The 15215-nt window shown below is 36.1% G+C and overlaps 3 protein-coding genes across 6 annotated transcripts; 1 reads left to right on the top strand and 2 right to left on the bottom strand.

Moving 5' to 3' along the window:
- Positions 1 to 156: 156 nt before the first annotated feature.
- On the top strand, positions 157 to 5420 carry CRTISO (prolycopene isomerase, chloroplastic). 3 transcript variants are annotated; one of them, NM_001309232.1, is given in 14 exon segments: positions 157 to 518; positions 638 to 1210; positions 1639 to 1845; positions 1936 to 2035; positions 2427 to 2509; positions 2597 to 2653; positions 2734 to 2886; positions 3519 to 3597; positions 3737 to 3885; positions 3964 to 4098; positions 4205 to 4318; positions 4467 to 4577; positions 4670 to 4778; positions 5209 to 5420. In NM_001309232.1, coding segments are annotated over 13 exon segments (1848 nt in total). In that variant the 5' UTR covers positions 157 to 518; positions 638 to 733; the 3' UTR covers positions 5283 to 5420.
- An 800-nt stretch (positions 5421 to 6220) lies between these two features.
- Positions 6221 to 12053, bottom strand: LOC101264775 (calcium-dependent protein kinase 20-like). The gene is made up of 8 exons (XM_004249722.5): positions 10360 to 12053; positions 10028 to 10171; positions 9774 to 9926; positions 8776 to 8891; positions 8288 to 8455; positions 7282 to 7506; positions 7019 to 7132; positions 6221 to 6923 (listed from the first exon to the last, which is right to left on the bottom strand). Exons 1-7 carry the CDS (start codon positions 11207 to 11209, stop codon positions 7049 to 7051), a joined length of 1740 nt encoding a protein of 579 aa, XP_004249770.2. The 5' UTR covers positions 11210 to 12053; the 3' UTR covers positions 6221 to 6923; positions 7019 to 7048.
- A 130-nt stretch (positions 12054 to 12183) lies between these two features.
- Positions 12184 to 14976, bottom strand: LOC101267570 (arginine-specific demethylase JMJ22). Of its 2 annotated transcripts, none has more exons than XM_004249338.5 (2): positions 13688 to 14976; positions 12184 to 12656 (listed from the first exon to the last, which is right to left on the bottom strand). In XM_004249338.5, the coding sequence occupies exons 1-2, from the start codon at positions 14974 to 14976 to the stop codon at positions 12416 to 12418; spliced, it is 1530 nt and encodes a 509-aa protein (XP_004249386.1). In that variant the 3' UTR covers positions 12184 to 12415. The 2 variants fall into 2 exon arrangements, with proteins under 2 accessions (XP_004249386.1, XP_025883557.1); XM_026027772.2 differs by lacking the exon at positions 12184 to 12656 and adding an exon at positions 12885 to 13131.
- Between the last annotated feature and the right edge of the window lie 239 nt (positions 14977 to 15215).

Genomic DNA, 15215 nt, shown 5'->3' with positions numbered 1-15215 from the left:
GATAAGATTGTTAGGAGAAAGAATGTTGAATATAAAATCGAATCAATCTGAATTCACCTCCTCACGTAAGATTATTATAGAAGAAATTTTTTCCTATTAAATATTATGTAAAGTCAAAACATTTTTTGCATATTCACAATCCAATTTCTCCCACCTATAGGAGAAACCTAAAAGATAACTAACCATTAACCAAAGCCAGCAAGCACCAAAAATTTGGCCAGCAAAAAAATACCATATTGTCTCATTCCACTTTGAATCACAAAAGTAGAATCATGCCAATCCACTTCTCTTTCCATTTCAAGCACTACAAACAAGGGAAGAACCCTTCACTTTGCTCATACCCACCTCATCAAAATCCACCTAAATACTTCTCTCACTTTGCTCAATCATCTATATAGCCTAAGAATTGTCAAGATTCCATTTTTATAGTTGTTGGTGTCTGTAATCTTGGAATTTGAACAATTTAAAGTGAAAAGATTCAAGTTTTTAGAATATTCTCTGCTTTTGCAGTTGCAGAGGTAAAGAGTTGTCAAGATTCCATTTTTGTAGTTTATTGTGTTTGTAATCTTGGGTTTCCAGCAATTTAAAGAAAAAAAGATTCAATCTTTTTAATTTATCAGTATTTTGGCAGCTGCAGAAGTAAAGAATTGGATAGCTTGAAACCCACAAGGCAAAAGTTCTAGTCTTGTTTGGTTAACTTTCCAGGGAGCCCAAAATTTTGTGAAATAGAGAAATGTGTACCTTGAGTTTTATGTATCCTAATTCACTTCTTGATGGTACCTGCAAGACTGTAGCTTTGGGTGATAGCAAACCAAGATACAATAAACAGAGAAGTTCTTGTTTTGACCCTTTGAGAATTGGAAATTGTACTGATCAGCAGCAGCTTTGTGGCTTGAGTTGGGGGGTGGACAAGGCTAAGGGAAGAAGAGGGGGTACTGTTTCCAATTTGAAAGCAGTTGTAGATGTAGACAAAAGAGTGGAGAGCTATGGCAGTAGTGATGTAGAAGGAAATGAGAGTGGCAGCTATGATGCCATTGTTATAGGTTCAGGAATAGGTGGATTGGTGGCAGCGACGCAGCTGGCGGTTAAGGGAGCTAAGGTTTTAGTTCTGGAGAAGTATGTTATTCCTGGTGGAAGCTCTGGCTTTTACGAGAGGGATGGTTATAAGTTTGATGTTGGTTCATCAGTGATGTTTGGATTCAGTGATAAGGTTAGTTGTCTAAATACTTGCTTTCTGTTATTTAGGACATAACACAGAATACTTGCTTTATTTAGACAGAAAGCAAGTATTTAGACAAGTACACTAAATATCACGAATCGATCAACAAGTACACAACACACACCGCTCCATAGTCTGAAAGTGTGGAAGTGATTATGTTTTCATTCAAGAATGCATCCAAATATTACGTATAATGACTACATCTTTAACAATTTTTTTTAATCAAGTATGGTTTTCATTGATAATAACAAGGCCAACTTGGTCATATACAAGAGATATACCAAAAAGGTCATTAACATAGTTTATACTGGCCATGGTGTATGCTTTTTACTATTGTATATGGTCTGCAGTGCTTCCACGTGATTGGACTACTGTTGTTCCTGGTTAGATTTAAACTAATGTCTCACATCTTTTGACAGGGAAACCTCAATTTAATTACTCAAGCATTGGCAGCAGTAGGACGTAAATTAGAAGTTATACCTGACCCAACAACTGTACATTTCCACCTGCCAAATGACCTTTCTGTTCGTATACACCGAGAGTATGATGACTTCATTGAAGAGCTTGTGAGTAAATTTCCACATGAAAAGGAAGGGATTATCAAATTTTACAGTGAATGCTGGAAGGTTTGTCTTCATTAAGGTGTCTGCAGGTTTGGTTTAAATTTTGGACTCCTTGATTTAGACTCAAATCATATGATGAATATGGATGCACAGATCTTTAATTCTCTGAATTCATTGGAACTGAAGTCTTTGGAGGAACCCATCTACCTTTTTGGCCAGTTCTTTAAGAAGCCCCTTGAATGCTTGACTCTTGGTAAGTTTTTCCTTGCTTTAACTTCAAATATAGTATTCCTTGAATTTGCACATATCCATTGGTTGGACTAATTCAGTAATAAGTCCCCAATCATGGAGTCACTTTTTATCCCCAAGGGCTTAGTTCAAGTAGCAAAGTTTGTGGGACTTGTGACTTTGGTCACCGGTTTGAGCCCTGTGGCATGCGAACAAAGCTAGTTATTTAAGTGAAGAATGGTAAAGGGGAGGGGCCATTATCCCCGAGTTTTGAGCACTATTGATGGTCCTGAGTGTTTGCCCTCGGTCATCAAAAAAATTTAAGGAGTCATCTTTCACGCTGATGTGTGCAGCGCGCGACGTGCTTAATTATCCTACCGTAGAATCTTAATTTATGCCATCATTATTCATTACAGCCTACTATTTGCCCCAGAATGCTGGTAGCATCGCTCGGAAGTATATAAGAGATCCTGGGTTGCTGTCTTTTATAGATGCAGAGGTGAGGCGAATAATCTGTGTTACTTATTATCAGCTCCAATGATTTCTTTACCTCTTAAAGAATTCAACTCCATTGTCTCTTTTGCAGTGCTTTATCGTGAGTACAGTTAATGCATTACAAACACCAATGATCAATGCAAGCATGGTAATTCTGCATATTAACCTTAGGCCGTGTTGTGTTTCGTGATATTCAGTTCCACTTCCTCGTGAGTTTTCTTTCTGCAGGTTCTATGTGACAGACATTTTGGCGGAATCAACTACCCCGTTGGTGGAGTTGGCGAGATCGCCAAATCCTTAGCAAAAGGCTTGGATGATCACGGAAGTCAGATACTTTATAGGGCAAATGTTACAAGTATCATTTTGGACAATGGCAAAGCTGTGAGTTTTCTGTCGTAAGACTATTTAACTTTTCTTATGATTGATTATTCCCATCATAAAATGCAAAAGCTGTAGTCTGGTGTTTGTGTTAGAAAGTTGTAGCCGACACTCTTTTGATGTTCAAGGACTCATGCTTCACACACTCATAACTGTGGTAAAATCTTCTTCCCATGTGATACGCCTTTGGTGTCCCTAAATGCATGCCGTTTTAAAATTTAAGGTTACATTAGCATGTCAGAGTGTTAAAACATTATAAGAAAAGAATTGGCTAGTAAGTATATAGAAAAAGAAGAAAAGAATGAGGAGAACGAAGAGGGAAGAACAAATTACTTCTGTTAAAATGTCATGCATTTGTTATAGTTGATTGTAATTGATATAGTGTACTATTTTGCTTATCACAACATTGTGTAGATTCACATCCCCTTTAATTGTATTTCAGTTACATCCCTGAAGTTATTCTACTGATGTAGGGTCTGTACTTTTACTGTTCTACATACATGAATAAATTGTACCTAACAATATAATGACATTGTATGTTGCCATGTCATAATGGTGTCTTGTGTAGCATCTTCAATGTTGTCTTTGCCAGTATCTGCGCAAGGTCATTTTCTCTAATTCTTCTTTTTCTTTAGGTGGGAGCGAAGCTTTCTGACGGGAGGAAGTTTTATGCTAAAACCATAGTATCGAATGCTACCAGATGGGATACTTTTGGTTAGTTTACAAGGAATCCAGCAAAACTTATATGTTTTCTTAAGATTCTTTCGTCTTAGGGCCAGTACTGTGGTATTCTTGCACATATTTGATTCTCTTTAAATCTCGTCATCTCATGTCAAGTGTCTTACATCTGTAGGAAAGCTTTTAAAAGCTGAGAATCTGCCAAAAGAAGAAGAAAATTTCCAGAAAGCTTATGTAAAAGCACCTTCTTTTCTTTCTATTCATATGGGAGTTAAAGCAGATGTACTCCCACCAGACACAGATTGTCACCATTTTGTCCTCGAGGTACTACGGCACTTCAATTGATTTGCTATTTATTTTTTCATACTTGATGTTCCCATTCATGATTCCTTGATTTTACAGGATGATTGGACAAATTTGGAGAAACCATATGGAAGTATATTCTTGAGTATTCCAACAGTTCTTGATTCCTCATTGGCCCCAGAAGGACACCATATTCTTCACATTTTTACAACATCGAGCATTGAAGATTGGGAGGTAAATTCAGTACACTCCTTGAGTGTTGTTGGTAGTAACCTCTTCCACATCTATGTCTCTTTTTCCTTTTTATGGAAATTAAAGTATGGCCCTTTATCCTTACTAGGGACTCTCTCCGAAAGACTATGAAGCGAAGAAAGAGGTTGTTGCTGAAAGGATTATAAGCAGACTTGAAAAAACACTCTTCCCAGGGCTTAAGTCATCTATTCTCTTTAAGGAGGTTAAGTTCGTGATTTTATGAACTCAATAGTTGTTCATAATGAGCAATATTATCTGTCTTCAATAGCAAATCCACATGCTCTTATGCTCGCTGAAATAGTTTTGGCCGTGGAGTTACACCATCTATGTTTACAATTGAATTCTTGTAGGTGGGAACTCCAAAGACCCACAGACGATACCTTGCTCGTGATAGTGGTACCTATGGACCAATGCCACGCGGAACACCTAAGGGACTCCTGGGAATGCCTTTCAATACCACTGTGAGTTAATCATCCTTTACGTATGTAGTTGCTTTTATTGTTCTGCTGGTACAAACAGAATAAACTGTTCCGTAATGTTTCTGAGCTTACAGGCTATAGATGGTCTATATTGTGTTGGCGATAGTTGCTTCCCAGGACAAGGTGTTATAGCTGTAGCCTTTTCAGGAGTAATGTGCGCTCATCGTGTTGCAGCTGACTTAGGTAAACATGATAGTCCAAATAGTTCATTTTCTGAGCTTGAAAATCCTAATAACATTTGTGCAATATCTATTTACACATCATAAGCTCGACCAAATATTTATAATGTGGCCTTCAAAAATGAAAATGAATGAGTATTTACAACGTCGAGCATCAATAGCCCCTTAAATTTGCTAGTAAATTTCATTTAGACACTCTAACTATAACATATTACAATTGAGCACGTGAACACATGATAAAGCGCCTGTTATATAAGATAAGTCAACCACACAAAATATGTGACCTCCTCCTTCAACTATACACATCAGCTTTAATTGGAACAAGGGAGAGGTTTATGGCTTAGTCAAGGGTTGTCGATGTGTTCCGCCTTAATTTGAAGTCCATATAAGTAACTGTCTGTTTGGTTTGACATCTTCTCTTTTTTCTGTCACAGGGTTTGAAAAAAAATCAGATGTGCTGGACAGTGCTCTTCTTAGACTACTTGGTTGGTTAAGGACACTAGCATGATATCTACTTGTTAAGCTAAAAAGAAACATTTGACACAAAAAAAGAAAGTTCATTATGTATTTACTTTTTCTTTATATCAATAAACTGGAAAATGAGGTTCCAATTGAGGTTCCTCCAGTATAGAAATCACAGATTTTAATTTTGCAAATTCTGCTAATTGTCTTCTTTTTCTTTTCTGCAACTTTCTGCCAAAGGATGTCAATCTCTTAGTTATCATGAATTTGATCTCCACCTTTGCATTACATATAATGCATCCCTTTATGCTCATTAAACAAGAGACATTGACTTTACATATGTATACAAGTTTTGGTGTTCTATAATCAAAAGAAGATATTGAAACTTTAATTGCCATAACTAAGTGTTTTACATATAAGTTACATATATTAAGAATATATCAAACCAAAAACAAGACTGAAGTATAGATTGCTTTGTGCAGTGCTTAAAATTCAATGTTAAGCTGAAAAGAAACAGTTTTTAGCTAAGTTCTCTTGTTCACAAACAGATTCATAAATTTTAACCAAACAGAGGTGACTTCAAAGACATGTATATTGTACCTGTTGTGCAAACATCAGAAGATTGTTCTCAACCTTCTCAAGAATAGCATCAGATGGTGCAAACAATAAAAACACAGGAAACTATCATTTATATTCCCAATCCTCGCGAATAGTGGTGAGGGCAGGATTTTCACTAATGAGGTCTAAAATATAAAGAAGTAAAAACAGACGAAGAAGTTATAGGGAGATTCATTGTCTACAACTGAACCTTGTTTATACTGTGTAATTTCAGTCCATCTGGTAACAACCAGATCCATAGTTATGAAACAAAAAGAAAATTCCCAGATATATGTTGTATGTTACATTGATGCAGAAAATGACTTATTAAAACATAGCTACTCTAGTCCCCTACTGAGGCTGAATCAATAACAATACACCATTCAGTACAGTTGCAACTATTATGGTTCATTAATATCAAAATGTTACCATCATGTCAGCAAGTTACCTTAGCAATCAAGTTTAAAAATCTCAAGAAGATCCCTAAAAATGAGGTACTCACAAGAAATGGTGAGACAATTAACTAATGAACTCTGGATTATCCTGCAGGAGCTACTTCAATACAAACCATTCAGGCTACAGGTTCAATGGAACACAAGCCTAAACGAACATCGGTTTCCTCAAGAAAAAGAAATAGAAGATACAATATTTGCCTTTCCTCCCTGATGCCTGACTAATTTTTACAGTATAACACAATCTGATTTTTTGTTCAAATAACGATGCCTGACTAATCTTTACTGCATACTTGAAAAATTCCTAAACGAGAAAGTGGTATGTATGGTTGGTGTATGCCTGGAAACTAGTCCAGAATCATATCATCAACTGCAGCGTTGACCATGAGTAAGCATTTTTGGCAGAACAAGAAAAGAGTCCTCCTCCTTAAAGCATGAGTGTGATAATTCCTAGGTTCCTAAACTTGTAAAGGATGGCGGTGCGTAGATGGCAAGCAGTATACATGGATACAGTGCTTTACCAGTAGACGCTTCTCCAGCTCTCGCAAGAATTTTATCAGAGTGTCCCTCGGGATGGACTTCCCGAGTGACTGTACCGAGGAGTTCTATCATACTCCGTGCAGCTATGATTGTTGATCCTGCAAAGTAAATGCAATCCAAGTTTCTGTTTCATGTACTTAGGTGGATGATAATACACAAGTAGTACATGTTTTATCACTATCATCAAATTTACCAGGCTTTAAGGCCTATTGAATGCCAATGTTTACAACACACTTTTGCTTCCTTTGTCACCAAAACCAGTGTCTTGCATCATCGCTACAAATTCACTGTAATCGATGCGTCCATCCTGAAAAAGAAAAATAAGTAAGAACAAATTGATATGAGACTAATCCATGAACATTATGATCATATCATGTTCCTATGTTTAACCATGCACATTATACATCTGTAAGAAATGAGAAATAGAACTCTGAAGATGAGAATAATAGGGTTTACATTATCTTGATCAACTTCACGCATAAGCTCTTCTATGGGGATATTGCTTAAACCAAACTTATCACAAGCCTTTTGGAGCTCATCCTGTGTGATATATCCACTACCATCTTCATCAAAATATGAAAAAGCGGCATACATGTGATCTTCCTTCTGAATTTTATTTAGATGGAGCATAGCAGCTATAAACTCTCCATAATCAATGGTACCACTATTATCAACATCTGCCTGAATTTTCCACACAGAAAGGTTATTTCTTGTAAGGATCATTTTGGACAAATTTATTGTTAAGAATATATGAATGGAAACAAAATCAAGCAGTTGCAGAAGTATTCAACAGTTTAATAACGTCGAGGAAAATAATCATTACTTATGTCCTATAATTACATTCTTGCTTAAAAGCCGTCCATTTATGAGATCTTATTACAAAAGAGTAAGTGCTATAGATTCCTTCACAAGGTAGGGGTAAGGTTGTGTACATACTACCCTCCCCAAACCTCACTTGTGGGACTACACGGGTATGTTGTTGTTATTGTTGTTGTAGTATGTGCTATAGACTCAGAGTTGATAAGTATTATTTCGACAATTCACAAAGGAATGTAAGTCAAGAGATGTCTGTAGCTTTAGTCCCAATTCCCTTTCAAATCTACGTTTAACTGACCTAGTTCAAATCCAAAATATATCAACATTGAATCAAAGAAGAAGCAGTCCTACTCCTCCATTGACCCTTTTGGACAAACCATCTACAGCATCCAAGTGTATACGACCCAACTATTCCACTCTTTTGGGTGTTGAGTTGAACTTAGAAGTAATTGCTTTCGACTTCACCTATATACCTTTAGTCAATAATACTTCTAAAGGATACAGGTGATACAATTTAATAATCTAGGCGTCCAATAAGAGAAGACTGGTGTGACATATATAAAAGCTGATCATAGTTCTTAATGCCGTTTAAAGCTGTATATAATGCGCATAAAAGTTCTCTTGAACATAACATACAGATACTTACCGCTTGCATTAAACTAACTATTTCTGAATCATTCAGATTGGCACCCACTTTTTCCAAACCCGTTTTCAGTTCTTCTAGTGTAATGTGTCCACTATTATCTGCGTCTATCATTTTGAACATTTCCTTCAGTCCTGCAATTTCTTCTCCAGACAGACTTTCAGCAATTACCTAAAAAGCAAACAGGAACTGCTCAGGAATAACAACTAAAAACCAGTATTACTTGATACTGCAATATGTTTGATATCCTTCTCCTGTTCCTGATTTAAAATTAGGGAGAAATGTATACAAGCCTGGAACAGCTGCATATAAATAGGAAATAACCACATATCTTCCACTTACGAAATAAAATGGAAAAACTATTTAGATGATAGCCACGGTTTTTTCTTTGTTGAAAGGATTCTCATACATTTTCTTATGCAGAAACTCAATGAATGTCATTACTTGGGTAAACTCAGTGACCATAGATCTGAAAAAATAGAAGAACTTACTCTGATTGCTATCTTCTTTAATTTATTCATTGCAGAAAACTGATTGAGTCGACTTAGAACAGCACAATCAAGAGGCTTATCTGGAGCAACCCCACCAACACGGACCCATGGATGACCTGAAATAGACAATAAACGTACTTGTCATTCAAGTAAAAAATATTTTACTGTACTTTCTTAATCAAATACACAGACAGACATGATAATGCCCTTCATATATACCAAATAAAAAGTCGAGAACTTCAGGTTTAACCATTTTACTGCTTCTTCCACTACCTCTCCCGTACACATTCTTTCTGTTAATCTATCTCTAAAAGAAGCTCAAATAGAAGACAAAAATCATTCAGTTTGTATACCCTTTTTAACATATGTACCCAAAAAAATTGAGAAGATATTACTCTTAGGAATATAAGTCCTCTGATTACATAAGTCTCAAATCTCAATCAGTCAACAATTTGGCTAAACTCCAAATTTATAAACACTAAGCTGCACAAGACCTTGGTTTGAGATACCACTAGTTTAATTTTTTTGAAAAAAAAAATCATTTAAATCATCTGATTCCAAGAGTTAGAAGAAAAAAATTGACGTTTACATATCCTTTCTTACACGTAGCATGCACATGAAGTGATGTATAGTCGAAAAAGAAAGAACTTAAACACGTCTGGTTCGTTGATATAGCATCAAGAAAGCAAGTAGCCACTGACTGCAACCAATTCCTAGATCTAAATCTTTTGGGTATCTCCAGTTACAGTCATCACAAGTAAAACAGGACTTTTAAGACAACAGGAATAAGGATATTTTTCGAACAGAAGTACCAAAAGAACTTTTAAGTTCTATAATAAGAACGACTTTAGATGCATATCAAGACAGTTGAAAATCTATTTAAGAATTAAGTGATTCGTAGGACAAGGAGAAAGGACGAGCAGTATCATCAAATACTGAAAACATACACAACATTGAGAAGAGCATAAAAGATCAGACTGGTGAATACTGCATCTTACAAAGAACTTCATGAGCTGTCAACCGCTTTTTGGGATCTCTCACCAGCATTTTTCTGACTAAATCTTTTGCACTTTCAGATATAGCAGGCCAGGGTTCTGATGCAAAATCAAGTTCCCCTGTTAAAACTTGTTCAAATATTCCTTGCTCCGTCTCTGATTCAAAAACATCAAAATTCATAGGCAGAACAGTCTTCATCTTTGCCTCAAGGTCTATAGGATCAAATCACAATGAAAGAAATAAAAAAGAGCTTTACCATCCCAAAATGGGGGAACGCCGCTAAGCAGTATATAAATAATGACTCCAGCACTCCAAATATCACATTCTAGACCATAATGCTTCCGCAACACTTCTGGGGCCACATAGTAAGGGCTTCCAACAACATCATTGAAGATTTCACCTGGGTGTACCAGATTTGTATGCTTGATAAGGTGAAAGAAATAGAAGTAAAGCATCCATGGAAACATATGAATTGGAAATAATAATTGTAGCCTATTGATATGAATCACCAGTGAGGTCCAGATAAATGACAGAGTAAGGGTTGGTGCTAATGCCAGTATTAAGGAAATTGTGTTTTCAAGAGTATACCTGGCTTGAAGAACACTGATAATCCGAAGTCAATCGCCTTCAGAGTTGAATCCTCTTCCTGATCAGCGAATAGAAAGTTCTCGGGTTTCAAGTCCCTATGCATAACACCCAAGGAATGACATGCTTCTACAACACCTACTATTACTCTAGCAAGTTCAGCTGCCTTCTTCTCTGAATAATGCCCTCTTTGTAAAATCCTATCGAAAAGCTCCCCGCCTGCACAAAGCTCCATTACAACATGAACTGCAACAGCATCCTCATACGCACCCACAATCTGTACCACACTTGGTTGTCCTGCCAAATGATGCATGATCTGAATCTCCCTCCTCACATCCTCTACATCCTCCTCAGTTGTCAACCTCCTTTTCGCAATGGACTTACACGCATACTGTTTCCCACATGACTTTCCTAAACATAAAAACGTCGTCCCAAACTGCCCTTGTCCTAACTTCCTCCCTAAACTATAAATCTCCTTCAAATTAGCCGTTTTTCGTCCTAAAACAGATTCAATCTGAATCCCAATACTCGACGTTCTCCTAACATGAGTAGGCTTATTCTGTTTCACCCCTTCCACAGGGGGCTTATCAGTAACAGTAACATTATTAGCAATCACTACATCATTATTACCCATTTGTGTATCAGCATTTATCATAAGATGTGGAGGTGGATTACCTTGAATACCAGATCCATCCACCGCGCCTTTCGATGAATCAACCGAATTCTCTGAATTAGGTTCCCCTGCATTCGGGAGTGGTAAATTCTCCGACTGATTAGGTTTCCACACAGCTGCAGTAACAGATTGTAAGAACCCATTGTTAGCCAATTTGGGTCCAACACAATTATTCCCCATTAGCTCAACAATCAAAATCTCAACCTTTTTCGATTTCTAATACCATCATACTATAAATTCAATAGAACCCTAATAAATTTTAACCCCAAATTGCTAAATACTCCACTAATCACTCGATTGAACCAAAAAAAAACATATCAAAATCTGAAATTTCAGCGCAAATTCAAGAATCGAACAATATATGTTAGATATTCAAAAAAAAATTGGCAAAAAATTATTGAGAAAATAGAAAAATATGTATGGATCGATTAGGGAAAATTGAAATGATATTTTGATCAATTCGCTAATCTTTTTTGATGATTTGAAAAGTTTTTCTTTTCATGCATGCATGTTTTATTATCGCTTACGTAAATATTTTGTATGTGAACAGGGCAGAGCTACAATATTAGATCAATAATCTAAATTTATTCGCGATAGACTTTTTATTTGAATTAAGAAAGTCATTAAATATACGAGAAACGAATCTAACAACTAAAATGAGCTATAAGTTTATGAGTCTAGGTCATGATTATTTTTTTATATTGATATTAAATAATTTTATAATACAAATAAATTTTACCTCAAAATTCGAAGAGGGTCATCCAAATTTCCTTCGATGAAAAAATATATTATTTATATATATATAGTAAATGTTGAAATTCCTTCAGCTACTTTATGCGTGTGTATTTATACAGATTTTGAAGCCCTTATTAAAAATTATGGCTCCGCCTCTATTTGTCGCGATGAAAATTTCAAAACCATAAACTTCAAATTTATGCTTCGCGTGAATGCTGGAATTATATCTATTTATATTTAAAATAGAAGTTTATATTAGGCTAATATAAGTAGAATAAATAAAAAAAGTTATCAGAAATATAAAGGTATTTTTGACCTTTTTCATAAAAAAAAATTTATGCACATTCAAACTAATGAAAAACAAAGAGTCTTTATCATCCTGTGTTCGAGATACAGAGACATCATCTTAATCATTCAAATTGAGACAAAATTGAGACGGTATTAATTTTAATAAAAAATAAATGATATATTGAGTCTCCATTGCATACAAGATCAATGAATAAAAATGATAATAACTACCTTAATAATCCCTCTTGTCAAGTAAACAAAATTTTAGTTTCATTCTTGCAGCTTCATCTGTTTGTTCAGAAGATTTGGTAAAAGTCCAGCACCTCAGGACTAACTGGTGAAGGTTTCATCATTGGCCTTAAATCAAAAAGAAAATCTGAAAACGCCTGCATTTGAATCAGTGACTGACTCCCAGAAGGAAGGTTTGTTCTGCTGCGCCTTTTTCTCCTCGGCTTTCAGAGTCAACTCATCAATAGTACCAGGAAGATGTGCTTCGATGGCATTCTTAAATTTGTCGTGCAAATTGACTCTGTCGCTTGTTCCAGACACAAGAGTGCAAGCATTTGGCCTTTTTAGGAACTCCAAAACATTCACTAAATTCCTCCTGCAAGGCGAAATGACAGTTGAAAATACAGCAAAAAATTGATATTGGACCGAGCAAGGGAATTCTGAAAGAGTTATCCTCTCCAAACTCACAGGAGATCCTAAATAGACACACCGGGAAGGAGATCCTAAACAGACACACAAGGGGATGAAGAGAGTTGTCTTAGAAAATATTGGTGGTGATCCTAAGCAGACATAAGTGCAGGGCTCAGAGTGTTATCGAGGAAAGTTTTCTTTTTTAGATGAAGTAAGCAGTTCCAATTAAAAAAAAGCATCAAGAAGATGAAAATGAAAGTAATAGCTACAGAAGAGATCACGTCACATGTCTAGGGAAGATATCATCTTATCCATAGCACAAGAAAAGCTGCATACCTAAGGCTGCAAAATGATGATACAACTTTCTCTCCAGATAGGCATCAACATCAGCACTCTTTCACTATGGAGTAGCAAATTCAGTTAAGAATGATTATGCATATCTGTGTTTGAGAACAAATCTTCAAGTGATGAGGTTATCGTGGTTTGACTTAATTAATCCTGACTAGGATATGTGAGGATTAGAAGAAAGGGGAGAAAGAATAGAACACTAAAGAAGTATCTTTTCTTAAAAAGAAGCCCACAACAAACATTCAATCCCATACTACAAAAATGAGTCACCATAGTTCACGAACTCACTAAAGTTTGTTTGTTTAGGTCTTTTATCAGTAAAAACATCTCAAGCTTTAAGGTGGTCTATCCAAAACTATCACATGAGAGGAAATGTTTACAGTGATAAAAGATCGAAACAAGCAAACATTCGTGAGTTGATGGGTTCGTTTTTCTAGTTAATGAGCTTAACCTGAGAGTATATGTGATATTAAATTACAGCTACTAAACCAATAGTGAACTTTTGCATTATATCTAGTGTCCACCTTATAAAACAGAACCATTACATGCTATTAAGGAAACTAGTACATATAATTATTTGTCAGCAAGCATGAAAACAATATCAAATTTTATCAAGTGACAGAAATATAGGAGACAAAAGTAGCATACCTGCTAACGAAGTTCTGTGTAATGGCAATTGAATCCTCTAAATTGATGACCAAATGCCACCATCCATTAGGTACAAAAATAACTTCACCCGCCTTGCAGATACATTCGATAGGTCTCTTTTTCCAATTCTTGGTTGCGTTGTAAAAGTTCATGAACCATTCTATGATTGAAACAGGACTTGCTACTTCTGCACCGTCAGGGCTTGGATGAACCCCTGGTGGCACCACATCCGGGGGAAATAATATCCATTTCTTGGATCCTTTGGTTACCGCATTCCAAGCAGAGGTAGAATTTGGATCGATGTGAAATGACGAGCCAGACCCTGCAGGTCCAATTATAATCCACCTATAATCTGGCCTCTCATTACCCAAAACACTAAACAAATCCTCATTGAAGTACATTGGGACATCATAATCCTTTCCTAATTGAGGAATTTTCTCCGCAAACTTTGGGTCAAACAAATACAAGGGCCTTTCTTCCCTCACTTGATCAGAGTACTTAAAGTAGTCTTCAAGTTTCATTTCCACCGGCCCAACAGAAAATTTCACATCCCCACATTTCTTAACAAGATAATCCCTATTCCATTTCTCCAATCCAGGCCAATTCTCCAAACACCCTTCTAACAAAACCGGCTTATTCGGTTCCTCAAAATCCATCACAAACTCATCAAGAGAAATCCCTTTCCTCCTCACTATATTATCCCTCTCTAGCCATTCAGGTTTCATTTCAAGATTAGCACATAACCAACTCTGAAACAAGTAATCAGAATAAAAGTCTCTAACTTTCAAACCAAAACTCAAAACTGGAAATGAAGGCCTATATGCACTAATAAAAGTAGACCTCCAACACCCCTTAAACAAAAACCCACCTTTACAAGTCTCCAATACAAGATTCCTCCAAAGGGGTTCATGATTACAGAAAATATAGAAACCTTTGCTAACAGTTGACAAAATACCTAAATGGGTACCTTCCAAAAGACCTAAAATATCAAGAACAAGCTCATCAGTTAAAGTCTGAAGATTACCTAGACCAGTATTTCTTGAATTATGAGATGATGGGTTGAAATAAAGATTCCCAAGTGGCTGAACTCCGTAGGAATCTGATTGTGCTGTAGATTTCAAACTGAAACCTTCCTCCTCTTCTTCTTCTTCTTCTTCTGGGGCTATTTGGCATGGTTCCGCTACAGTTTCTTCTTTTGCAGAAACAGAAATTCTCTTCGATTTCTTAATCTTACCATTTTTTCTCTTTCGTTTTTGCTGCTTGAATAACAAGCTCTTGGAACCCAGCATTGTTGAAGTTGTGAAGTATAGTTTGAGCCGCCAAAGCCTTGAGGTTTTTCACTGAGAGTAGTATTTGCAGTTTCTCCTACAAAAACAAAGGGGGTTTTGCCCCTGGTTTAGAACGTACAACACTTCAATGCAGCCAAACCTGATCTATTTATAGCGTGTGTGTTTTTTTTTCCTTTTTAATGTTTATTTATAGGCATAGTATATAAACAAAGAGAAAGGAAAATAGATATCTATCGTAA

Source organism: Solanum lycopersicum, chromosome 10 (assembly GCF_036512215.1).
Source record: "Solanum lycopersicum chromosome 10, SLM_r2.1".
Lineage (NCBI taxonomy): Eukaryota > Viridiplantae > Streptophyta > Magnoliopsida > Solanales > Solanaceae > Solanum > Solanum lycopersicum.
This window is presented reverse-complemented; position numbering and strand designations above follow the sequence as displayed.